The following is a 26288-nucleotide window of genomic DNA, read 5'->3' as shown; positions in this document are numbered from 1 at the left end:
GGATAAATGTGAGCTATTCATCTCACACGGTTACTAAACTCATTTAAAAAAAATGTATACTTCTGTTACAGTTCGTGTTTTATTGAATAGTTGTGTTTAATCATTATATCATAATATTAATTAATAATTGACACTGTATATTTTGCATTAGTAATGTAAATAAAGCTTATTAATGGCTTGGGATGTGTAAATGAAAGGCAGGGATTTCACACAAACATTCATGTAACAACTATTTCAACAGACACACCTTCAGATCACCTTCAGTCTCGACAATAACAATATGACAGTGTGACAGTAATGTAGAATGTAGAATGGAAACTTAATAAAAAAAAACTCAATTTAAAGTTGACATTTATTTACTAATATAATCGCGTATAAAAATGTGACAGTGTGATGGAATATAAAATATAAAATAAATTATATATTTTTTAATGTCGTTGACATTATGTGTGAGATTAGCAGATTAAGCAGAAACCTCTTAAAATATAAACTAATTTTGAAACATTTATTTTTAACACTTAATTTCGTTACTTATATTATAGAGTTGTTGATTGGTGAATACTATGCAGAACCCAGAGCCGTTGAGAAACTCCTAGCAGAACACCCGCCCTCGTTTCTCTGATTGACGACGTTTGTGACCAATCAAAGCCCTCAGCTGAGAACGCAGAGCCAATCAGAAAGCTGTCCGGGCTGTACTGAGGGCAAATCCAAAGAGCTGGCAAAAATCAAAAATGGCGCCCAGCTCGAAATCAGAGAAAAACGACAACAAACAAAAACAACTGAAAAAACACAAAGATCACGTCGTCAAACTTCTGACGCGTGGGCGGGTAGGCAGAAACGGGGATTTGGGACAAAAGTGGCATTAATAACGTGAAATGGTTCTTCCTCTAAGCGTAACGTAGATAATAATGTGTGTGTTATTAGCATTTTAGCTGTAGCTCTATTTACCGTCATTTAAGTGTCCCTTAGTGTTTATCATTTGTATATATGTGAACCTTTTAATGGACGCAACAATGGACACATTTTTATTTACAATATACGGTTCTTTGGCGCAAATATAAATGTACAACAAACAATGTTCTTGATTATGAATCTGATTGATATGCCCAACAATGGTCAAAAGTGGGTTGTGCATTATTCTCCACTGACATCTATCATTCTCATTGAAATAACAGTTTCAACCCTAAACACAATCTCATTATGGTATAGGTCTATACTAAATAGGTCAGTATTTAACATGAATGAATGGTAGAAATGCCTCAGGTAGTGTTCAGTGCAAAGATGATCATCATAACTATCATGGATTTAATATTTAACCTAAACAACATTGATTAAGCAGCTTTATCTACAAAGTCAGTTTAACAGCCAATTTAACTGTACTTATGGCCAATATTTCCAAGTGTATTACTCTGTAACTGTATTCATATATCTCTTTAAATCTGTCAGTTGAATGGGCATCTCTCTCAGCGGCTCTTCCGGAAACTTCCTCCACGCGTCTGCGTCCCGCTGAAGACCATCGTCAGCGAGGAATTCCTCAGAGCAGGGTGAGGAGGAGATGCGATCCGTCCCGTCCGTTATCGGAGCGATATGAATGCTGTATCTGATTGGTCTGTCTGTCTGCTGTCACAGGCACATCTTCCTGGGCTTCACCAAATGTGGCCGGTATGTGTTGTCCTACACCAGTGACTGCGGCGAAGACGATGACTTCTCTTTCTACACGTATCACCTGTACTGGTGGGAGTTCAACCTGCACAGCCGCCTCAAACAGGTACATATGTTCGTATTTGAATGATTGATCTTTCTCAGTTTGTGTGGTTGGGTGCTCATCCTCTAAATCAGTTTTGACTTGTGGAGTTCCTCAAGGTTCTGTCCTAGCTCCTATTTTTTTGTATATATACTCCCAATGGATTCTGCTCATTGTTATGCTGATGACAGTCAAATGTACCTGTCTTTTATGCCAAATGACATCCATGGTTTGAGTACTTTAACTGCTTGTGTGTCTGATATTAAATCACTTGGATGTAAATGCACTAGTTAAATCTAGTTTATTTTTTTCAGCTTGCTAAGGTTTTTTTTAACGTGTGCTGAGTTTGAGAGATTTATACATGCTTTTATCTCATCTTGACTAGACTACTGCAATTCATTGTATATCGGTATTAGCCAATCATATATGAATCCCCTAAAACAGTTCAAAATGCAGCTGCTAGACTTTTGACTGGCACTCGCAAATACAAACATATTACCCATGTCCTACTCCCTTTGCACTGGCTGCCAGTCCATTTAAAATAAAATATACTCTAACAACATAGATATTTGTAAAATAAGACAATGTCAACTAAAGTTGCGTGATGGTGCAAGTTACAATTAAATTACATTATTTCAGATCGGTTTCTGATGTTTATTTCTAAATGTATTATGTTTTATTTGCTCTGTCAGTAATGCGCACAAATATTTTGATTTGATGATGCATGTATGACTGAAACTCCACTCTTTAAAAAAAAAAAAAAAGGTTTTGAAAGTGGGGTTTCTCACCGATGCCATGGAAGTTCCGTTCTGGGTTCCTCAAAGAACGTTTCAGTGAATTGTTTTAAAAAGAACCCTTTTGTTTTTCTTAGCATGAAGAACATTTAATAATCCAAAGAACCTTTTGCCACTATAAAGAATCTTTTGTACAATGGAAAGGTTCCCACATATAACTTTTTGTTTTTAAGGTTTTAAATGGACTGGCACTGTTGTATCTTTCTGACATTTTAGGTTTACACACCCCAGCTAGATGTCAAAGGTCATTAAATCAGAAACTCTTATTGGTCCCTAGATCAGACTGAAGAAAAAGGTGACCGGGCTTTTCGCCATTGCCTAAACTATGGAACAGCCTTCCTATGACTAGAACAACTGCAACACACAATCTTTTAGAGAAAGCTTATAGTGTATGAGCCAACAGGGGCTTATTTAAAAATGATTAGGCTACTGTTTGTCTTGTCATATCATTTTTTGTAGCCTACTTTGATGTCTTTCAAACAATACTGTTCAGCACAGTGGTCAACCATTGCTGTTTAACTGTGCTTTGTGAATAAAATGAACTGAACTGATATAAAATCAGACTAAACAGACATTTAAACTAAGATTACCCCATGATATTACATGAACTTTATCTGTGTCTCTCTGCAGGTGCATCATGTGCGTTTGTTTGCAGGTGAGGACATCTACAGCGATCTCTATCTGACCGTTTGCGAGTGGCACCATGATCATTCCAAGCTGGTGGTCTTTGGCTTCAAGTAAGAGCCCTGCATCTCTGTGCTGTGTGTTATGAGCCAGTGGCTGGGTTATTACGGTCATCTAAACATGTGCTCTCTGTGCTCTGTCAGCACGCGCAGCTCCAGTTCAGCCCTGATGAACATGATGATGAGTGATGAGAACAACAGGGACATCTACATCACCATCACCTCAATGCCTCCCGCACAACCGTGCAAACAGTGCTGCCCCGCGTCCTCCGTGTCCACCATACGCACAGGTGCATTGGTGTACTATTAGCATTGATGAATAGCTTTTTCCAGTTCCTAGCAACAAAAACAAACACTTTTCTCTGTTCACGTGTGTGCAGGTGGCGAGTGTCTGCAGCACGGTTATGTTCTGAACGCTCGCTATCAAGTGGTTTATCCGTTCCCGACGTTCCAGCCGGCGCTGCAGCTGAAGAAGGACCAGGTGATTCTGCTCAACACCAGCTACTCTCTGGTGGCCTGCGCCATCTCCCTCTGCTCAGGTACACAGCCAGTGTTTGTTCACGTCCGTTTGTTGATGTCCACATGGATGTGTGTGTTTGCTTTCTCTCAAAACATTTTACATTTTAATATTTATTTGCTGCTATCTATACAATGTCTTTACTTCATTAATAGTAAATCTGGTGTATTTTTGTATTTATTTTAGTTTGATTTAATGAACTCGATGTCATTTGATGTGTGAATTCCTCTGGGTGTAGGAGACGGGCAGCAGGAGGGTCAAAACAATCAGATTCTCTACCGTAAGAGAGATGCTTCCTCCTCTTCTCCTCCTGTCGGTCCTACATCGCCTTCCTCATCCTCATCAACCTCGTCTCAGGGGTCACCTGACCTCAGACAGTTAAAGCCCCATTTCACCCCGCTCTCCTCCAGCCAATCACAGGCGGCCGTGCGGGCCAGAGAGTTCGCTGCTGACATTTTCCGCCGAGCTCAGGCTGGAGCGAGGGAACATGACAGAAAAAACAAAGAGAAAGAAGAGACGGACACCCAGCGATTCCACAGCGAGGAGGAGCGAATGAGAGAGACACAGGAATGCGACGCAGAGGTCCCGGGACCCTCGTCTTCCTCCTCAGGACAGAACCAAGGTTCAGTGTCACCCACAGACGCAGAGGACAGTGCTGTGTGCAACACAGTCATGTCTCCTGGATCCACCTCCTCCGTCTTCTCTCTGTCTCCACATCCTCATGAGCCTTCATCCTCCTCTTCCTCCTCTGAGCCTGCTTACGTCAACTACACCACTCTCAGATACAGACTCCCACAGGCCAGTGCGTCAGAGCAGCCGAGCGGTATGACATTTCTCATCTTTTCTTGTCATTAAAGACACACACACAAAACTTGGAATCAGATGTAGATTCAGAAACCGTTCTGACATATTAGGTTCAATGAATGATCAGAAGCTTGTCTTTTTGAACTGTTAATTACAAGAACCGGAGTCATTTGTTTATGAATCAGACTCAGCTGGACACACTGTGTGTTTTGTGATTCACTAAAAACATCCAGCTCATAAAAGTTTTTTGTTCATGAATCAGACTTTACAAGTCACATCATACGTTTATGATTCACTAAATAGTACTGATTCACAAGAGTCTTTTGTTCATGAATCAGACTGTGCCAGACGTGTGATATGTTTTTGATTCACTATAAAAATGACGACATAATGTACACTTATGATTCACAAAAAAGAGCTGATTCATAAGAGTCATTCTTACATGAATTGGATTAAGCTACTCATGCTATATGTTTATGATTCACTGAAAAGGACCGATTCATAAGAGCTGTTTGTTGATGAATGAGACTACGTTGATCACATTGTATGTTTTATAATTAATAAAAGAACTTGTTCGTAAGAGCCGTTTGGTTGTGATCTCAATACACCAGTCACACCGCGTTTCTTTTTTGACTTGATAAAAAGAACCAACTCTTAAAGAATAACTTGTTTTCTGATCACACTGTATTTCACTATGAAACAGATTCACCAGCTGTTTTTGATTCACTAAACAGAACTGACTCATTAGAGTCATCTTTTGACTACACTGGCCTGTCTCTTGTCTGTAGGAGATGAGGATGATAAAGTCCTGCTTCCTTTCACGGTGACGGATCTGAAGGGACGAAACTTGCAGCTGGTGACGGGACAGTTCAGCGGTCAGGTGTGTGTTGATCCCACACACGTCTGATGCTCTAGGGCTGTGTTTGATCTCTCGTGTGTTTGCGTCTCTCTCAGTGTGTGTGTGTGGAGCAGCTGACGCTGGACTTCGAGTATCTCATCAACGAGGTCATCAGGAATGATGCCGATTGGGGCTCCCAGTTCTGCTCCTTCAGCGACTATGATGTGGTCATCCTCGAGGTGATGGGGTTTCTTTTCTTCAGGAGGAGCTTTTTAAAGTCTGAAGATGACAAAGATGAATGGAATGTTTACTCTGCTGTTGCGCTCTATTGATGCATTGTTCTTATTTGCATGTGTTCTGCTGTTTCTATGGCAACAGGTTTGCCCGGAGACCAATATAGTGGTGATAAACATCGGGCTGCTGCTGCTGGCGTTCTCTAACTGTGAGGATGAACACTGCAGGTAAACACACACACACACACACACACACACAAGCATATGATGAAATGTCCATTAATACTTTGTTTTCTGTCTGTGTGTGTAGACCGAAGTCGTATCACTCCAGTCTGCAGGTCAGTTGGGATCTGAACACTGGAGCGTGTCGTACAGTCGGTGTCGGTGACCTCACGGAGGTCAAAGGTCAGACCAGGTAACGACCCTCGGATGCGTGGCCCCTGCTGTCTGTCTGTTTGCCCTCGCTGAGATGTTCACATGTGTGTTTGTGCCGCAGTGGAAGCGTGTGGAGCTCCTACAGGAAGTCGTGTGTGAACACCGTCATGCGGTGGCTGGTTCCTGAGAGCAGCTCGCGCTACATCAACCGCATGACCAACGAGGCTCTGCATAAAGGTGTGATTTAGACACACATGAGCAATACACCTGCACTACTGATCAAAAGAGTTTTGTTTTTGATGTTTGTGAAAGATTTTTCACTCTTTTCTTTTTTTTTCTGCTGGTTGCAGGTTCTTCTCTTCAGGTGTTGGCTGATAACGACAGAGCCACGTGGATCGTCCTGTGAGAGAGACGACACGCTCACACTCTTCAGTGCTGCTCTGCTGTGTCCAAACACAGCCGCTCTCAGTGTTTCTGTCCTGTTTGTTGCGTGTATCTGTGTGATTGACATAAAGACACGACAGCGCGGGACACTCTGGGAACATTTTTTGAAACACATTAGTGATCACCATCCCAATGGAGAACAGAGCTGAACGTCTGTCTCCACTAAACTTGAACACTTCTACACGCTTGTTTTGATGTTAGTGTAATGGACTGCAGTAGTTTTTTTCTGTTTGAAATGCCCTGTTATTGGAAGGTGTAGCAGGATTTTTTAATGCACAGAAATAAGACGTTGCTTTGGGGCTCATCTGTATTGTTTGCTTGATTTGTTTTGTTTGTTTCAGGATGCAGTTGTTTACATCGTTTAGACCGAGTCCTCAGCCAATCAGAAGCTGTCGACCCCTCCTGCCCTGTTTTAATACTAGTTGTGGCCTCACAGCTGGACTGGATGAGAATCTTGATTTTATGCAACGTTGTTTTACTTTTATTTTTGATAAAAATTATTCCTTCATTACTTCACTGGTTTTATGACTTTTCATTGCATCAAAGTGAGCAGTGTTATTTAAATATGATTTATATACAATAATGTGTTATTATCATTTTTAATTAGCTTTATTTTTCAGCTTTCATTTGAATTTTGTTGTAGTATTTTACATTAATTGTAAATATATATATTATTCCGTTTAAATTTTTATGAAAAATAATGTTATCTCAGTTCATTGCAACATTTCTCATTTTCAGATACATTTTTAAATGTAACGTTTTTCATCTAAAATGTATATTTTGTTTCAGCTTTATTTCAATTAACAAAAACTAGATTTAATATTTTTTTTGTAAACAATAAGACTGAAAATAAGTGAACTGCATGTTTATAACAAACACAAAACATCGGAATGCATAATTTTCTTAAAAGATGCTTTTAAAGGGACACTGAACCTCGAGGCACAATGATACAGATTTTCACACGGATCTCAGCTACAGGTACACTTCAAATAAGGCCATTATGGTTTCAACAGTACAAGAGAATAAAACTATATCATACATTAGCATAATCATACATGGCAATAATTTCAGCAACTCTTATAGTACAATTAAAGAAACACTTTATATATATTTAAAAACAATATAAACCTGTGCTAAACGGTTACGTTAATATTCATAATCATCACTAGCATATCTTCTTTCTTTTTTTTCATTAAAACTGCTGCAGAATTGTTCCACACATTAGATTTGGCTCTATAACCACTGGAGAGTTACACACTAGCTGCTGATTGGCTGTTAAAACCACCGTAATTAGACACAGAATATTAATGAATTGCACCAAAGCGCCCAATCACAAAACATCTCTGTACTCATCACTAATACATGTGTTCAGTGTTTGATAGAAAATAATAATTTGTGCTCAACTACATTAATGTGGATGCAGAATGAATGAATCGTGTGAAATGAGGAAAAATGACAGATGACTCTCTTTATAACACAAGATGCTTTCATTATATATTAAACACTGAATCTCATTCATGTCAACCAAACTTGATAATTTACACTAAACTGATTCTGCTTATGTTTCACAAATGAGGCCTGATGAGATTTCAGAATTAAAAAAAAAAAAAAAACATTCTCATGATTGTTTTTGACATTTATTTATGCATTTATGGATCTCTAGATTGAATAACTCTCTGAAGGCACGTTTGATCCGTCAGCATCAGACTCAAATCAAAAAGCATCAAAAATAAACAGCTGATTAAAGCACAATAATTGAATATAACATTTTCATTATTAGGTAAAGAAAGAAAAAGTCAAAAGCATGGAAGGAGATGGTGTTATACAGCTGTGAAAGGCAAAATCTGCTGCTGTGGTTTTTAGCTACACCTTAAATGACCACACTCATCATGAATATTAATGAGGAACAGGCCTAGGTGATGCATGATTGGCTTTGGCAAAGAATGATTTCTATGGCAGCATGGAGCAGATGGAGATGCATCAAAACTGGAATCTTAAAGCGACAGTCTGCCCAAAAAATGAAATGTCCATCTTCATTTATTCACCCTCACGTCATTATATAACTTTCTTTCTTTATTCTATTTTACTCGTTTATTTCTTTTTTGCCGATAGATGACTTTGGAATGACTTGATGGCAAATGCTTTTAATTTTGGGTGAACTGTAACTTTAAGAGTCGATGCATGACACACATGGCAGCTTTGATTGACAAAGGGAAGGCAATGAAAATGTGTGTGTGTGTGTGCACTTAATTAAGGCATATGATTGTTACCGTTTTCTAGAAAAGCTTCATTAGGTCATACAGCAGCTGTGAGGGCTGATTCACCTCAGGAAACTCAAACATGAAATGAACCGAAACTGAACTTCCTCTAATAATTACCAAAACTGAAGATTGTATTTCACTCCCAAACTGGCTCCCAGAGACAGAGCTCAGTATATAGAGTCCCTGTTTGCACAGACAACAGTTAGTTTGGTGTGTTGCTGTTGCTGTTGAAGAGCTCGGTTCGGGCGAGTTTGGTGGGTGGCTCCAGTGACTCCTCCCCCACAACCACAGGAACGGCCATGTCCTGATCTTCATCCGTCTCATCATCCTCCTCCTCATCCTCCTCATCTACACGCATTCACACACAAACACGATCAATGAGATTTCATGATTCTACAGTGTTTGGGTGGTTGCTAGTTTCCTATATTTTCATGTTCTGATTTATCAGACAGGTGTCTCTGAGTGCATTTCTGTACGTACCTTTATCAGGATCCATTGACCTTTGACTTCGGTTCAGACAGGCGAACTGAAACGACAAACACAAAGTTAAGTCCCTGCATGACTCTGTGTTTGACAGCATGCATGCATGTGTGTGTCAGTGTGTCCACCTCTCCCATGACAGAGATGGGCGTCTCTCCTTTGGCCTGTGCCACTCTGTGCTCGATCAGGTAATACATGTACTCGTCATACAGCAGTCTGATCAGATGAAACGAGCCGAAACTGGCGGCACTGCGCAGGGTCAGATCTCTGATCACCACAGAACTACAAAACACACACAAACACTGTGAGATTATGGCAATACAACAACTAAAGACATACTCGACTTCTAACATGCCATCAGCTTTTTAACAACCTAAAATGACAGAAACAGCTTAAGCATCTATTTATAAGGTAGGGGGCGGGATGCTTCAGATTCTAGAGAGCATTTAATAGGACAGAAAGTTTGATGAGAAGCTGAAGTACAGGGTGATGTCATCAAAATTGTTAATCCATATCAGTGGAAGTGAGAGACTATACATTTTCAATGAAAATTTGATCACTATTTTGAAGCACACTAGTTTACAGATAACCGTAAGGCTAAAATATTCATACTAAAACCCGAAGAGCTGATGTTTTGATTTCATGGGGACTTTAATATGCAGTGAATCTCACCTGTAGAAGCTCCATTTGAGCAGGAAGAGTTTGGCTGCTTTGGGGAAGGCCGGGCTGCCGGTGTACGGCTTCAGGACCTGCGACACGACCCCGTCCAGCCATGCGGCCCACTGCTCCAGAGAGTTCTGCTGCTGCAGGGTGAGTTTAAAGTCCTGCTCCAGCCGCTGGACCACACCGTCTTCACAGCCACACACCCACGAGGCCTGCTCCTAAACTCACACACATATACAGCTGTAAATTAAGAACTGGGGGGGATCTGGGGATGACGGGACATGAACCGAGCGAGCCGTGTTACCTGTACATTGGTGAAGTCGACGCGGTTGAGGTCACTGAGCATCTGTGTGATCTGAGCCGTGTTCTGCAGGACGGCGCGGGCCGCCTGAGCCAGATGATTGAGAGACGTGTAGCGCCGCAGAGTCTGAGCGAACGCTCCCGCACACACAATCTACACAACACACACACACACACACACACGGCGTTAGCATAAACACACCGAAAACAGAAAGAAGACAGAGGAGATCTGTGGTGATTCAGACCTTGATGCGGACCATCTCCTCCGGGATGTTGATCATGGCGTTGGTCAGCCAGTTCTCCAGGATCTTAGCAAAGTTACGGATGGCTTGAGTTAAGGCACCTACAGGAAGGGAACAACACAAAGAGTCAAAATTAAGACAGGAAGACTACATTTCAATTTCTGCAATTCTGGATCTCAAGTATGGTATTTATTTAAATCCACGGTCATTTGCTGCAGCAGTAACTACAAGAACATTTTGAGAATCTTAAGCTGTACAGAGTTCTGTTGAAGTGCATAGAGTTAATATAGAGTTTACAATATCTTCCTATGGTTGCATACAGTTAAGCAACTGTTACTTTTTTCCCTCAAATTGTGCATTTCAAAGATTATGGAGTTTATCGGTTTATATCAAGTTGTATAGAGTGTGAGAAATGTTTTATATATATATATATATATATATATATATATATATATATATATATATATATATATGTGTGTGTGTGTGTGTGTGTGTGTGTGTGTGTGTGTGTGTGTGTGTGTGTGTGTGTGTGTGTGTGTGTGTGTGTGTGTGTGTAGCTCATGGCTGAGCTTGTTTATAAATTGTTTGCATAAAGTTTTGGTAACTAGAGTTTTGTAGATCTAGGGATGTTGTGCCAAACTGTATTAGGTTTTATAGGATTATTTCTAATAGTTAGTTAACTAACTGTGGATAGAGTTGATGTAGAGTTGTAACCCACTGGGATGTTTATTAAGTCTCTATAGTTTGTGCATGGTTGTGTAACTCTGAATTTAATTTAACGTTGTGCTAAATTGTTGTGTAGAATTGTATAAATCATAGGGACAATAATTTTTATAGTTAGTTTTACATTGTGTAGGACTATGTAACTCACAGAGGATAGTCATTATATACATTTTGTACAGAGTAATGTAGAGTTTTGAAACTACTGAAATAGTTTATACTCTTTCACAGAGTTATGTAGAGTTTTGTGACGAACTGAAATGGTGTTTGTGTAGCGCTGTGTAACTCCCTGGGGATGTTGTTTACATGAAGTCTGAATAAGTGCAAGGTTTTATAGGTTTGTGTCTAATAGAATTGGTGGAGTTGATATAGAGTTTGTATAGAGTTGTAACACACTGGAATGAAGTGCAAATAGATTTTGTGTTGTGTTTTAACTCGCTGAGTTTATATGAAGTTTGTATGTAGAATTTTGTGATTCACTAAGGTTTCTATAGCAGGAAGTTGAATAGTTGAAATTAATAGAGTGTATATAGTTACTGTAGTGTTGTGAAACTTACTATGCATGCTGTTTAAATGGAATTGTATAGAATTTTGTAACTTATATAGAGTTTGTACATTGTTGTGTATTTCCAGGAGGATGATGATTATATATAGTTTAACTAGTACATAAGTGTATGGGACAGAGTATATATAGAGTTTGTGTAAAGTTGAGTAACCCACTGAGAATATTGTTTATATAAAGTTTGTCTGTAGAATTTTGTCATTAATTGGGTTTGTAAAGCGTTGTTTAAAGGATGGTGAAAAGTTGCAACTCACTGGGATGGAGTTTCTATAGAGCCGTGTAACTCACTATAATGGAGTTTATACAGAGTCTGTGTAGAGTTGGGTAACTCACTGTGGATTGAGTTCATATAGAGTTTGTATATAGTTGTAATGCAGGAATGGAGTGCATATAGAGTTTGTGTAGTGTTGTAACTTGTTTACAGAAAGTTTGTCGGTATGTATAGCATTGTGTTAAAGGATGGTGAAGTGTTGTAATTCACTGTGATGGAGTTTATATAGTTATCATATAGAGTTTGTGTAGAATTTTGTAACTCACTAGGATGTAGCCTGTATAGAGTTTATGTAAAGTTATGTAACTCACTGGAGTGGATTTTATATAGAGTTTATGTAGAGTTGGGTAACTTGCTAGGATAGCGTTTAGTTACTATATAGAGATACAGTATTGTTCAAAATAATAGCAGTACAATGTGACTAACCAGAATAATCAAGGTTTTTTGTATATTTTTTTATTGCTACGTGGCAAACAAGTTACCAGTAGGTTCAGTAGATTCTCAGAAAACAAATGAGACCCAGCATTCATGATATGCACACTCTTAAGGCTGTGCAATTGGGCAATTAGTTGAATTAGTTGAAAGGGGTGTGTTCAAAAAAATAGCAGTGTGGCATTCAATCACTGAGGTCATCAATTTTGTGAAGAAACAGGTGTGAATCAGGTGGCCCCTATTTAAGGATGAAGCCAACACTTGTTGAACATGCATTTGAAAGCTGAGGAAAATGGGTCGTTCAAGACATTGTTCAGAAGAACAGCGTACTTTGATTAAAAAGTTGATTAGAGAGGGGAAAACCTATAAAGAGGTGCAAAAAATGATAGGCTGTTCAGCTAAAATGATCTCCAATGCCTTAAAATGGAGAGCAAAACCAGAGAGACGTGGAAGAAAACGGAAGACAACCATCAAAATGGATAGAAGAATAACCAGAATGGCAAAGGCTCAGCCAATGATCACCTCCAGGATGATCAAAGACAGTCTGGAGTTACCTGTAAGTACTGTGAAAGTTAGAAGACGTCTGTGTGAAGCTAATCTATTTTCAAGAATCCCCCGCAAAGTCCCTCTGTTAAAAAAAAGGCATGTGCAGAAGAGGTTACAATTTGCCAAAGAACACATCAACTGGCCTAAAGAGAAACGGAGGAACATTTTGTGGACTGATGAGAGTAAAATTGTTCTTTTTGGGTCCAAGGGCCACAGGCAGTTTGTGAGACGACCCCCAAACTCTGAATTCAAGCCACAGTACACAGTGAAGACAGTGAAGCATGGAGGTGCAAGCATCATGATATGGGCATGTTTCTCCTACTATAGTGTTGGGCCTATTTATCGCATACCAGGGATCATGGATCAGTTTGCATATGTTAAAATACTTGAAGAGGTCATGTTGCCCTATGCTGAAGAGGACATGCCCTTGAAATGGTTGTTTCAACAAGACAATGACCCAATGACCCAAAACACACTAGTAAACGGGCAAAGTCTTGGTTCCAAACCAACAAAATTAATGTTATGGAGTGGCCAGCCCAATCTCCAGACCTTAATCCAATTGAGAACTTGTGGGGTGATATCAAAAATGCTGTTTCTGAAGCAAAACCAAGAAATGTGAATGAATTGTGGAATGTTGTTAAAGAATCACGGAGTGGAATAACAGCTGAGAGGTGCCACAAGTTGGTTGACTCCATGCCACACAGATGTCAAGCAGTTTTAAAAAACTGTGGTCATACAACTAAATATTAGTTTAGTGATTCACAGGATTGCTAAATCCCAGAAAAAAAAATGTTTGTACAAAATAGTTTTGAGTTTGTACAGTCAAAGGTAGACGCTGCTATTTTTTTGAACACACCCCTTTCAACTAATTGCCCAATTGCACAGCCTTAAGAGCGTGCATATCATGAATGCTGGGTCTTGTTTGTTTTCTGACAATCTACTGAACCTACTGGTAACTTGTTTGCCACGTAGCAATAAAAAATATACTAAAAACCTTGATTATTCTGGTTAGTCACATTGTACTGCTATTATTTTGAACAAGACTGTATATAGAGTTTGTGTAGAGTTGCTAGGACATAGTTTAGTTACTGTATAGAGATATATAGAGTTTGTGTAGAGTTGCTAGGACATAGTTTAGTTACTGTATAGAGATATATAGTTTGTGTAGAGTTGCTAGGACATAGTTTAGTTACTGTATAGAGATATATAGAGTTTGTGTAGAGATGCTAGGACATAGTTTAGTTACTGTATAGAGATATATAGAGTTTGTGTAGAGATGCTAGGATAGAGTTTAGTTACTGTATAGAGATATACAGAGTTTGTGTAGAGTTGCTAGGATAGAGTTTAGTTACTGTATAGAGATATATAGAGTAGAGATCGACCGATATGGGTTTTTCTATAGCCGATGCCGATGTTTAGAGGTCAGGGTCAGCCGATGGCCGATATGTGCTGCCGATTTTTAGGGCCGATATCTTGGAGTTTTCCTCTTGATTTTCATGCTAAAATGTCACACTAATAATAAGTTGATGCACAACTAATTTTTTCTAAACTTATCATCACTTATTGAGCACTAACTTGAACCATCTCTCGAATTTAGTTCACTGCACGGTATTAAAATAAAACATTTATCCAAAGTTAACCAAACAAATCAATAAACTGACCAAGTATTAAATATATAAAACAGGTTAAAAAAATATATATATATATATATATGTCAATCATTTACATAAGTTTTAGAGCATTTACATTTATCAAGTAGAATTTAATATATATATATATAAATATACATTTAAATAAATACAATTTTAGAAATAAAAATCAATTAAACTGAAAAATACAAAAAAATAAATATATAAAAAATAAATAACAGTAGTGCTGCAAACACACTAGCAATTAGCAACATTTGTGTTTGCACTTTAGATGTTCTGTGTCATCTATATCATTCTAATTTCAAACTTACATCGCAGTCTGTTCATTATTAAAATAAAGTACAGTCAACCAAACATTTAAAAAGTTACACTGGTCAGTTTAAATACACCGTAGGTCCTCTCTGCTGTTATGCCAAGGACGTTTTTGCTTATGTGAAGAGGATGATTTTTTCCATCTACTTTACATAAAAAAATTTAAAAAAAATTATATTTTAACATTCAGATACATTACGAATATGGAAACATTTGGATATGTGCAGAACGAGACGTGAGAAATAACCTCCAAATACATCAAACCCGCGCTCGCTTGTCCTCGTATGGATCGGATCATTTTTCAGATCAGCAAAAAAAAGAAAAAGAAAAAAAAGGCCAAGACAAATAAATATACGTTTTGTCTTTTTTTAATTAACATTAAATTATTAAATTAAAATATATGAAATCAACTTAGTGCACATGGCATAATATCTTCTTTTTAACATAATACCCCGACTTCTCATCTTCCAGTCTGCTGTGATGAAGTGAGCCGTGATCGTCACAGAGCTCTCCGTCCCCCTGGACGTGCACCCGTCTGTCGTGAGCGCAACAGAGGATGCTCGGGATAGTTCATCCACAACTTTTTTCTTCTCTTGTTCATAAAGATCTGGCACAATCTTTTCACTCTAACCTCTTTCCTTCATCATTACATCTGACAGGGAAACCAAAATGCGCGGGGCGTTCAAGCTCCTCTGCTCGGCATTACCACTGAACATGCGCAACTTTTTTTTTTTTCATAAAGCAATCCGCAGGTCACGTTTGTGCCGAACCGAAGATATTGATCCGAATGGATCACGGATCAATGATGATCCGTTGCACCACTACTATATTGTCATTTGAAAACATTGCAGTTGCGTTTTAAAATACATCAACGAGCACCACGAAACCATTCAGCGGTCTCCTTGACGGGAAAGAGTCAACAAAGTAACATGATCTCCAACGTATGGCGCGCTCTCTTCATTTTATCAAATGATCATAATCACATCTATTCGTTTTACAGTCCTGCTACTAGCATTTTATTCAGACTAAAACCCCTTTAATTCGGGTAAGAAAGCTTTTTTTCCAAGTGGCTTTTGCACACATTAATAATACCACTGCAGACGCATTTTGCAGCATTAAGATTACTTGATCGTTAATTTAAACGACGATCGATCATGGAAATTATCAAATATTGACATCCCTAAATACAAATGAGTTGGAAGGAAAACTGGTTATTGTCTGCATCAAACCATGCTTCCGATCAAATGTCATTCACCATTCTGGGGCAGCTCCAGCACAGCTGTCTCTCCGAGCGCGGTGCTGTCTGTGAGCGGGGCGGAGTAACGGAGCCCTCAATCACGCTGCAGTGTTTGTTAGAGCTGCCAACTTCTCCACCCCATTTACAGAGTGAAATTCTCTGACTACCTTTATCTCCCAGGACTGTTGTTGAATCTTCCAAAAGTTTTGGCTTGGGGTGCTTCACATGCAGTGGCAGCAGCAGCACTTTACACCGCGCCAATAACACGGGGCTGCCCGCCGACGTGCCTTGTTTTAAATCGGCACTACTAAACACGGATATCGGCCAATGCCGATATATTAAAAAATTACAAATATCGGCCCGATATATCGGCCGAGTGACATATCGGTCGACCTCTAATATAGAGTTTGTGTAGAGTTGCTAGGACATAGTTTAGTTACTGTATAAAGGTATATAGAGTTTGTGTCGAGTTGTGAGAACTCACTGGGGATTGGTCTCAGGACATCAGGGATGAGGATCTCCACTAGGCTTTGGTACAGTAAATTGTCGCATTGGCGGGCCCAGTTGAGAATGGGCTCATATTTACACAACAGAAGCAGAACTGATTTGGGCAAACGCTTCTCTGATTCATCATGACTGTAGAGACAGAGACATCAGTGAGACACAACACAACATCACAACACTTGTGACTGTACTTTAAGCCAATGTGTCTCACAGGTCGAGTGAATCCGTGTCACTGCTTTGTCCTTCACTGAACCTCCAAAAAGTCTTCCAAAGCGTCTCCACAAGAGGGAACTGCAGGTTTACCATCACGTCCAGAATCGCCTATAAACACACAAACACACACATTATTCACCAAAACACTACAATAACCACACTTATGAGATCCAGCACACACACTCACCTCACAGTGCTCTCTGTAGATCAGCTGATATGTGTGTACGTGTTGAGGATGGAGTCCATCTGGCAGAGGTATACCCTCATCTTTGAGCTCAGGGAACTCCGGCAGACTGCGAGACGCATCTGAAACACACATGTTCAAAAAGATGATGTAGCGTTGATTGTATGTCCAAAAGAGAGAGCTGCTCTTACATTTTGTGTTCATTTTACCTAAAAACTGCTGATACTGGTGAACCTGTGCACTGATGTCAGATAGCCCCGCCCCTTGTTGATGCCCCAACCCCAGGCCCATTCCATTGGTCAGTCCCTCCACCTTCTGCACAGGCTTTATCCTTTATCAAGAGATGAGGGCTATGAGTCAAACTAACAACAGCACGTGATCAACAGCACACAAACTATAAACACACACACACACACACAGAGACCTCTGTTTCTGTGAGTACGGCTGTTGTCTCATGGCCAGGTGTTGCTGGTCCTCCACCAGTCTGTGGAGAGGGGAGTTGCTCTTGATTCGAAGGCCATAGTAATGGTACTTCGAGTTCCCTCTGAAACACACACACACACACACAAACAAACAGTTGTTTTAATTTTAGCCTGTTCTGTCTTTTTTTAAATACTGTTGTTTTTTATTTCATATTTATATCTCAGATTAGCATGTATACAATTTGGGTTGAAAAATTCTTGCGAATAAAAAAAACATGGCGTTGAGAACATGACGTATTCACAGATAATCAGAACACATTTAATGTTATGTGGAGCAAATTCAGGATCAGAGATTTTACTGTGGGTGGAGCTACCCAGTACTATGAATATGCAAATAAAGAAAAATGGTTCATATTGCTTGTTGAAGCTTGAAGCTTTATTGCATCACACCTGGTCGGGACAGTGTGACTGTACCTGGTGCCCAGACGTCTGGTCCTGAGGCCCATGAACACAGAACGGATGAGTTTGCCAAAGGAGGCGGCGTTCACAGGTTCCAGCTTGGTCTGCTGACAGTGCAGGATGTAATGACAGTAGAGAGTACAGCGAGGAAGACTCACACCTTCTGCTGTCTCATAGTTATCCATCAGCCACTGCACCTGAACACAGACAGGAGACAGACGGCAGGTGTTAATTGACTGACTATTACACAATCAAAAACTAATTTTTTACCTGTTTTATGGGTGAAAGCTGTGTTTTTTTCTGTGTATTTTAGTATTGTTTTGCTTTATCATTGTTTTGCTTTATTTTTATATTTTTATTTGAAAGTTTTATTCATTTTGTTATGTGCCATTATTATTATCCTATTATTTATATTTTGTTATTCTATTATTTTATATTATATTTACACGTTATTTATCTATTATTTTGATATGTGCTTAATTATTATTATTAATTATTGTTAGTAATTTTAGTACATAAATTTATTTTATTTCAGTTAACCGCCCAGGCAACACTTCTATTTTTCATTAAAATTTCTAATGAAATTTCTTCTAGTATTTTATTTCAATTACTAAAATTAATTTTAGTCACCAATAACAACACTGGGTGAATCTTTTTGGGTGAAACCCTGAATCATCATTCAAGAAAACAAATACACTCACAGTCGCAGGTGATGCTCGTGTGTTGTGTGAGAAATTCTGGTTCCCTCCACTGGCTCCACCAAGCATGTACCCGCCCTGAATCACATAACTCCCCACCCCTCCGCTGGTGACCACACCCCCTGACCCGCCCACTCCTGACGAGGACCCGCCAGCCACCACGGTGATCCCCGAACTGCCCTCTGAGAACATGGAGACCACCCCTGTGCCCATCCCAGACGTCACAGACACAGGCTGAGTGCTGGCGGGGGACGTGACCTGTGAGCCGGTGGTGGGCGATGTCTCATAGTAAGTGACAGAGGGCGTGGCCTGAGAGTAGAGGGAGGGATCTGTGAACTGGTAACTACTGGAACGACTGAAAAAGGGAAAGAGAAGGACAAGTACAGAGAAAGGTAAATGTTTCAGGAGTAAAGAGAAGCTAAATATCCACCACAAGCACTTGTGTGTGCTGATGCTCACATTGCAGTATTGTTGTAGTTGGCATCTCCCTCCACAAATTGGCTCGGGTAAACATGCTGTACCTACACACAAACACACAGCAGTTTCACATCAGACTCTTAAAAAGACAGTTTTATCAGAGTCAGGTATGAGGGGGGACATCACAAAGAATGTCTATATAATGTCAAATCTAAATCTTTACTTCAATATTTTAAACTAAACTTTATATTTTAGTGCTAATAACAGTTTCACACAATATATTAACATATGAACAATATACAGACACAATGTTTAAAGTTCATTTGCACCTGTTATTACATATTAAAAAAATTTAAATGTCAGGTAGAGTTTTATATAAATATGATTTGACGTTTGTATTGAAAAAAAAAAAAAAAAAAAAGTCAAATGTATACATTGTTGTGTACATTTTTATATTTAGATAACAAAACATCAAAATAAAAATCTAGCAACTAATTTTAATTAATTCTGTTAATACATATTTATATACAAACAGAAGATCAACGGACCTAGTATAGAACCTTGTGGTACACCCAGTTAGCAATTTTGTGGTGATGACTTAACACCATTAATTTTAACACATTGCGGTCTACCATACAGGTATGATTTGAACCAGTTTAAAGCTTGTTGAGAAAAGTTCATTTGTTTCAATGTATTTATGAGTACTTCACGATTGACAGTATCAAAAGCAATTTTAAAGTCTAAAAATATTGCTCCCATTACCTTTCCTCGATCCAAACTACTTTACTTTATGTTATCTATAAAATGACATATAGCCATTTCTGTTGAATACTTTGGTCGAAATCCAAACTGTTTAGAGTTCAGCAGATTATTTATTTTGAAATAATTCATTAATTGTTCAACCACTAACTTTTCTAAATCTTTGGAAACTACTGGAACCATTGAGATGGGTCTATAATTACACACATCATCGGTCTCCCCAGACTTAAAAACGGCAGTAACCGCAGCTGTTTTAAAATTTTGTGGGTCCAGTTTTAAAAGATAAATTTACCACATATGTGTGTGTGTGTGTGTGTGTTACAGTATAAAAGTAATTGCTTGCTACATTGCAAAAACCTTGTGAAACATCAAACTAATAACTTTCATCAAACCAAGCTTTTGAGGTTTGAACTGATATATACTACGTAATGAACCCATTACAGTAGATGAGACCCCATATATGTGTCAGGCATGTTATAATGTCATTCTGCTTAAAGCTGTTATGAAGTGTGTGTGTTCATACCTCAGGTGTGATGTGTAGATTACTGACCCCCAGTTGTCCACTTTGACTCTTGGTTGTGGCCTGAACCACAGACCTCTGCTGGACACAAATCACCACAGTTTTGGAATTAATGTGGTCTTTATGGCTTTGATATCCCACATGTACATAAGTGTGTGCATTACCTGTGCTGTGTGCACCTGTTGCACTACCTGTGTGGGAACGCCAGTCTGTCCCGCGGGAGGAGAATTCGATTCAGAGTCATTCGAGTGAAGTGAGCCCTCTACACAGAGACAGACAGACCAAAAACAAGCCATATAATCATCAAACTACTCAGATTCTCAAACTCATTTGCATATTAAAGGCTATAACTGAAACAGGACTGTTCAGAATGTTTTGAGATTTGAGAAGTATATGAACTTGAGTACAGCTGTATGAAAATATAGTGTAACTGTAAGAACTCAATTACATGAGCCACAACAACCAGTGTACATTTTTAGTAAAAAAAAAAAAAAAAAGCTGCAGCTGTATATAATATGGCCACTTCACACTACTTAAACTCACACCGCAGATCTTATGTGTGTGTGTGTGTGTGTGTGTGTGTGTGTGTGTACAAGAGAGACAGAGGAAGACACACTGAAGAGCAAAATAAAGACACAGAAAACAGAAATGAGAAGGAAACACATGACAAAACCGCCATCAGAAAAGAGGAAATAATGACTGAAGACACGTTTTGCTCAGTACAAAACCTACAGGAGGAAATAATACCAAAACCATAACACACAGCCGTCGAAATCGGTTAACATGCACTCATACTTACGGTACAGCACATCCAGACTGTACAGACAGCTACTGTAGAACATGATGTGAACACAGACACACATGCAGCCATTTCTCTTTATATCAGGCTCTCACAGGCCGGCCTTGAACAACTAATCTCCACAGATGGGCCGAGAAATCTCTCGCTCAGGTAAACACAGGTATCAGATTGAGAGAGAGATTGAGAGAGGAGAAATCAAGCTCAAGGAAGGATGAGGACGTTTGCTTTACCTGTGCTTTTTACTTTGGTTTCCATTCTGTATCTCATCAGGTTCTCATCATCTGCTATATACTTTTATGAAATGATTGTCTTACATAAAAAGAGTAAATTTTAGTCTAATTTTATATAGAAACGTTTTAATATGTCAGCATTCATTTCATATACACATATGTGGAATTTATGTAATGTTATTTTAATTATATATATATATATATATATATATTTATTTATTTAAATTGCAACCACACCCACACATATATTTATATTTATTTACATGTGCAATTTAAATAAATATATTTTTAATTTTTATGTTTTATTACAAAAGAAAAATCTAGTTTTACAATAGATTTTTCAAATAAAAATATACTTTTTATTTTCTATTAGTGTTGATTTTTTTTATCATGAGTTTTAAATATACAAGTAATTAATGTTTACAATGCATATAATATAAATAACTTCACTTAATATACATAACTTTCAAAAATTTGGGGTCAGTATTTGCTGCCCAAACATTTTCTATTTATCAATTTTAACTTTGAAATCATTATAAATGTATTCAGGATGCTATGATGAATAAAAAAAAAAAAAAAAAAAAGCATTTATTCGAAATGTTGTAAAAAAAAAAAAAAAAAAAAATGCTGTCAATTTTGATTAATTTAATGCATCCCTTCTGATAAAAGTATTTTTTATTTTTTTTTAAGTATTTTTTTTTTTTGATATTGACATAAATGGACGTTTTGTGGTCACTATATTGAGTCTGTCAGGTCTCAGTATTGGTAGTTAATAAAGCTGCTGTGGTAAGAAGTTCGTCTGCGGACGCTGAGTAGGCAGTGCTGTCATATCGGCTGCCGATTAGAGCGTTACAATGTTCAGTCATCAGAAAGAAAACGTGTGTATGTGTGAGTGTGTTAAATAAAAAGCAGAAGGGAATGTCTGTGTGTCAGGCTGTGACATGCACTGCTACTCTTGCGCGTTTATTTCGAGGTCCTTCTATTCAGGGAGACGCCTAGAAAGTGTCAGGTGTCTGTTAGATCAGATTACACACACTTTCATACACACAGTGCTCTGCTCTACAGCGTCAGTCCTCACCAGGAGAAAGTGAAGTCCACATGTATCTAGTAAAGTGTGAGTGCTCACCGCTAACGGTCACCACTATGTACTGCTGGGCGCTCTGGCTGTTTCCTGCCTGGGAGGCGGAGCTTTGTATCTCTCCTGCCACATACTGCGCTGCTGTCACGGCTCCTTGAGGGGGCGTGGCCAGAACCAGTTTCTTTTGAGTGACAGGGGGCGTGGCCTGCACTCTTATGATCGAGGCCGTCTGTGTAGGAGCGGATCCCGCTGAGCTCTGGATGTCGGAGAGGAACTGGGACGAGGTGGTGGTGGAAGTGGCTTTCTGCTGGGTCGACGAGGCCGTCGTGACGTTGCCCCCTTGTGATTGAGAGGGTGGGAGCTCCTCGGAGGGGTAGCCTGAAGTTGCCATGATGACAAAAGCCCAAATCCCCCTGTAAACGGAAATTAAAAGCGCGGATTAAGCCCCGCAGGAAGTTGAAAGCAAACAGATTTAGACTTCTTTACTTGTTTTAATGATAGATGCTTTTGCACTTGAGATTATTCCTGCACAGTTGCACTTTTACATGCACTGGTCGATTTTGAGCTGTTTTGCTTTCATAACATGTCTCTGTTTCGGATTAGAGGAAAGAAAACATTCAAAACGCATATTTAATTGTTTATTTTATAATACTTCGTCTCTTTGCGTCTGCAGATTTCAGTTACAATACATATCTTTGAAGTCTGGTTTCTCAAAATGAGTTTTTTCTCCACTTCAGGAGCAACTAGACCTACATAAATCAATTTTTTCATTCCTATCTATATGCTGAAGGTTTTCTCTAAGGTATTTAAAAAAAAAAAACTTTTTTCCTTTTAAAAATATATAAATTTCTGGCTGTTGGCAGTGTTTTCCAATTTGATAAGTGATACATACAGTACAGTAGATATCAAAAATCTTGAACTCTTGTAAGTCAACAAAATATTGAACCTGTTTTTTTTCCATTTCTGGAAATGTGAGTAAATTATTAGATCATGTATGTGCATATTTGAACATAAGATTTCATGCAAACTCATAGCACAAAACAATGATCTTAATGTGACTGATGTGATTAAGGGAATCATACTCTATTCACCTGTAGAGTCTTGCCTTAATATTTTATTATATAAAAAGCAATAGGGCCTCGTAATAAGGACTTAGATCCAAACATTATTTTTACAAAGCAAATTCGCTGGCATCTTTCTACTGGTTTAACTACATAATTATTTTGAATACGAAATAAGAATATGCATTTAGAATATTTTATTATTATCAATCACAACAAAAACAATTTATCTAAAAAAAAATTTTCAGGCATTCTGTCTCACTTATGCAGAGAGTGCATTCATTTACTGTAAGACTGCATGTAAAACGAACCACATTCTCTCTCCCTGTCAGATGCACAGAAATCCTTGAGCTGGCTGAACTTGTTTAACAGTGCTCTCATTTTGTGTGAATTCGAGGCACCGGGCGGCATTGCGTGCCCTGTCTTGTGATGACAGTATGAGCTCGTTCATATGAAGTTACTGTGAGAGAGCGAGAACATTTCACAGTGAACCTTCTGATCATCAGACTCAGTGTAAAACAGCTTAAAAAAGAACCCACACCATTCAAATTATTCCATGAAAATAATAAAACATTGTGTTATGTGATGTATTATTTTTCTCTCTATGGTCCAAATACACTGGTAGACATATAAGCAATGCTATGATTTTACCTCAATAATATACCATCTATTTTAAGTTTGTATATAAAGAAAACATAAACAAACCGGCAGAGAAGAAAGTAGAAACATTAAGCTTATATATTCATAACTTATTCTCAAATATGCAGACAAATGTATGTGCAAAACATCATAAAGCATCTCATTTATTGAACATAAATCTGACTCAACTTTATTTTGTGGAATATATTGCCTTTCTCTCTATGGTCCATATTATGATTTTAAGGGCAAAATATAATCTTCATGCATGTTTTTGCCTCAATAATAGTACATGTTTTAAGTTTACATTATATATAGCATTTCTTATATACTTGTGTATTAATATGTCTGTTTTGTTTATTGCTGGTAGAACGAAGTATGCATAGACAGTGTGACCCTGGAGCAGAAAAGCAGTCATTAGTAGCACAGATATACTTGTAGAAATAGCCAAAAGGTACATTGTAAGGGTCAAAATTATAAGTTTTCTTTTATGCCAGAAATCAGTAGGATATAAAGTAAAGATCATGTTCCATGAAGATATTCTGTACATTTCCTACTGTAATTATATAAAAACTTCGATTTTTATTAGTAATATGCATTGCTAAGGACTTCATTTGGGCAACTTTAAAAGTGATTTTCTCAATATTTATCATATTCTTAAATAGTTGTATCTCAGCCAAATGTTGTTCTATCCTAACAAAAAATACATCAATGGAAAACTTTATTTATTAAGTTTTCAGATGATGCATAAATCTCAATTTCAACAAACTGACACTTATGACTGGTTTTTGTGGTCCAGGGTCACATATGTGGTTTTGTTTATTGCTAGCAGAGAAGTAAGCATGTATAGCTACATAACTAGATAGAAATATGTCAATCACGCCCTTTTAACTTCACAGGCCACGCCCCTCTCAAGGACAAGGCTACGCCCCCGCCCCCGCCCCTCCCTCCCTCCGCGCCGGAGCTGATCTGGCACACATTTCTGGCTATTCGACGACTCCCTCAACAAAGTTTTTAACCCGAGAAAACACAACTCCCGGGAGTTTGATCCACTGAAAGCCTGCATTCCATCGTCATTCGCGTTAAACAAACTCCAGCAAACCGGACAAGCGAAATAAAGCCACAGTCGCGTGTAGTTTGACTGTCAAAAGTCGCTCTTTGACATGTGATCCTAAACCACACGTCTGCTTCAGCCATCAAGTCCGCTAAACGCGCTTCTGACGTCACGCTCGCTCACCATAAACAAATAACAAGTGAAAAAGTAACACATGCTCAAGTTACAACCCCCGCCATTTTGTAGCAGATTTGACATCGTCATAACAACCGTCAGCGCGTGCGAGAGGCGCGAGTCGAGTTCAGGCGCGTGAACGGAGGAAACCGTGTCTAGCACACTTCGACAGTTGTCAAAAAATAACAAGAGGAGGATGCGTGGAATAAAGTTGTTCTTTCACCTGTCGCTTCCCGCCGGATGATCTTAGTTTGGCGCGGAGTTTTATTTTCTTAAAGGTTGTTGTTGATTCGCGTTGCTGGGTTCTTGTCGCCACGACTACCGTGACTATGGCGCCTCGTCCTCACCGGGGCAACTGTTGCTACCCACCCGTCTAAGCACCGCCCTCTTGCTCAGCGACGATTGGCTGCGCGTCGCCAAGGGAAACGGCATCCTCTCTTTATTATTGGAGAAGGTGAGCGTCTATAACAAACAGAGCTTCTCATTCGCTGACAGTCGAGTTACATTATTACGCAAGAAGATCACGCCCCCTGTACGCTCATTTATTGGACCGTATTTCTGTCAATCAAATCAAACGTCACGTTCGACTCCTCGGACGTTTCAACGTCAGTTAAAGATAAACGTAAACGTTAAAAAACGTACGTGTAATTATGTATCAAAATAGTGTTTTATTTTTATTTTATTTTTACAACACGTATTTATAATCATTACCCTTCAAAACGTGACCATATTAAATATACTTCCTGTACATCAAATGACAACGGACTAAATGTTTTCAAACATTTTTTTAAATAAAACAGGATAACTGTACCCTGAATAAATGAAAAAAAAAACTATATATTTAAATATATATAAATTATTCGTGTTTTAAGCATAAAATACTGCAAATGTAGGCTATCATTTTATTTCTAATTCTAGTGACTCAATTAGCATATTAATCATAATATTATAATCATTATAATAACCAATTAGC

The 26288-nt window shown here is 38.6% G+C and overlaps 2 protein-coding genes across 3 annotated transcripts; one reads left to right on the top strand and one right to left on the bottom strand.

The window, feature by feature from the left end:
- Window positions 1-720: 720 nt before the first annotated feature.
- On the top strand, window positions 721-6943 carry LOC113076702 (DDB1- and CUL4-associated factor 15-like). Its single transcript, XM_026249387.1, has 13 exons — window positions 721-827; window positions 1447-1544; window positions 1630-1768; window positions 3169-3275; window positions 3366-3511; window positions 3602-3760; window positions 3977-4561; window positions 5331-5422; window positions 5497-5619; window positions 5759-5841; window positions 5924-6028; window positions 6110-6225; window positions 6339-6943. Exons 1-13 carry the CDS (start codon window positions 732-734, stop codon window positions 6392-6394), a joined length of 1905 nt encoding a protein of 634 aa, XP_026105172.1. The 5' UTR covers window positions 721-731; the 3' UTR covers window positions 6395-6943.
- A 1587-nt stretch (window positions 6944-8530) lies between these two features.
- LOC113076701 (MHC class II regulatory factor RFX1-like) lies at window positions 8531-25730 on the bottom strand. Of its 2 annotated transcripts, none has more exons than XM_026249385.1 (18): window positions 25539-25730; window positions 22439-22803; window positions 20448-20545; window positions 20287-20364; window positions 19047-19108; window positions 18591-18942; window positions 17905-18086; window positions 17433-17552; window positions 17218-17339; window positions 17012-17130; window positions 16823-16932; window positions 16592-16743; window positions 10382-10479; window positions 10141-10290; window positions 9846-10054; window positions 9302-9455; window positions 9174-9219; window positions 8531-9041 (listed from the first exon to the last, which is right to left on the bottom strand). In XM_026249385.1, the coding sequence occupies exons 2-18, from the start codon at window positions 22779-22781 to the stop codon at window positions 8896-8898; spliced, it is 2541 nt and encodes an 846-aa protein (XP_026105170.1). In that variant the 5' UTR covers window positions 22782-22803; window positions 25539-25730; the 3' UTR covers window positions 8531-8895. The 2 variants fall into 2 exon arrangements, with proteins under 2 accessions (XP_026105170.1, XP_026105171.1); XM_026249386.1 differs by having other exon boundaries at window positions 20287-20361; window positions 25539-25729.
- Window positions 25731-26288: the final 558 nt, after the last annotated feature.

Source organism: Carassius auratus, unplaced genomic scaffold, assembly GCF_003368295.1.
Source record: "Carassius auratus strain Wakin unplaced genomic scaffold, ASM336829v1 scaf_tig00021008, whole genome shotgun sequence".
Taxonomy (NCBI): Eukaryota; Metazoa; Chordata; class Actinopteri; order Cypriniformes; family Cyprinidae; genus Carassius; species Carassius auratus.
The sequence above is the reverse complement of the archived record's forward strand: the minus strand, read 5'-3'. Positions and strand labels throughout refer to the sequence as shown.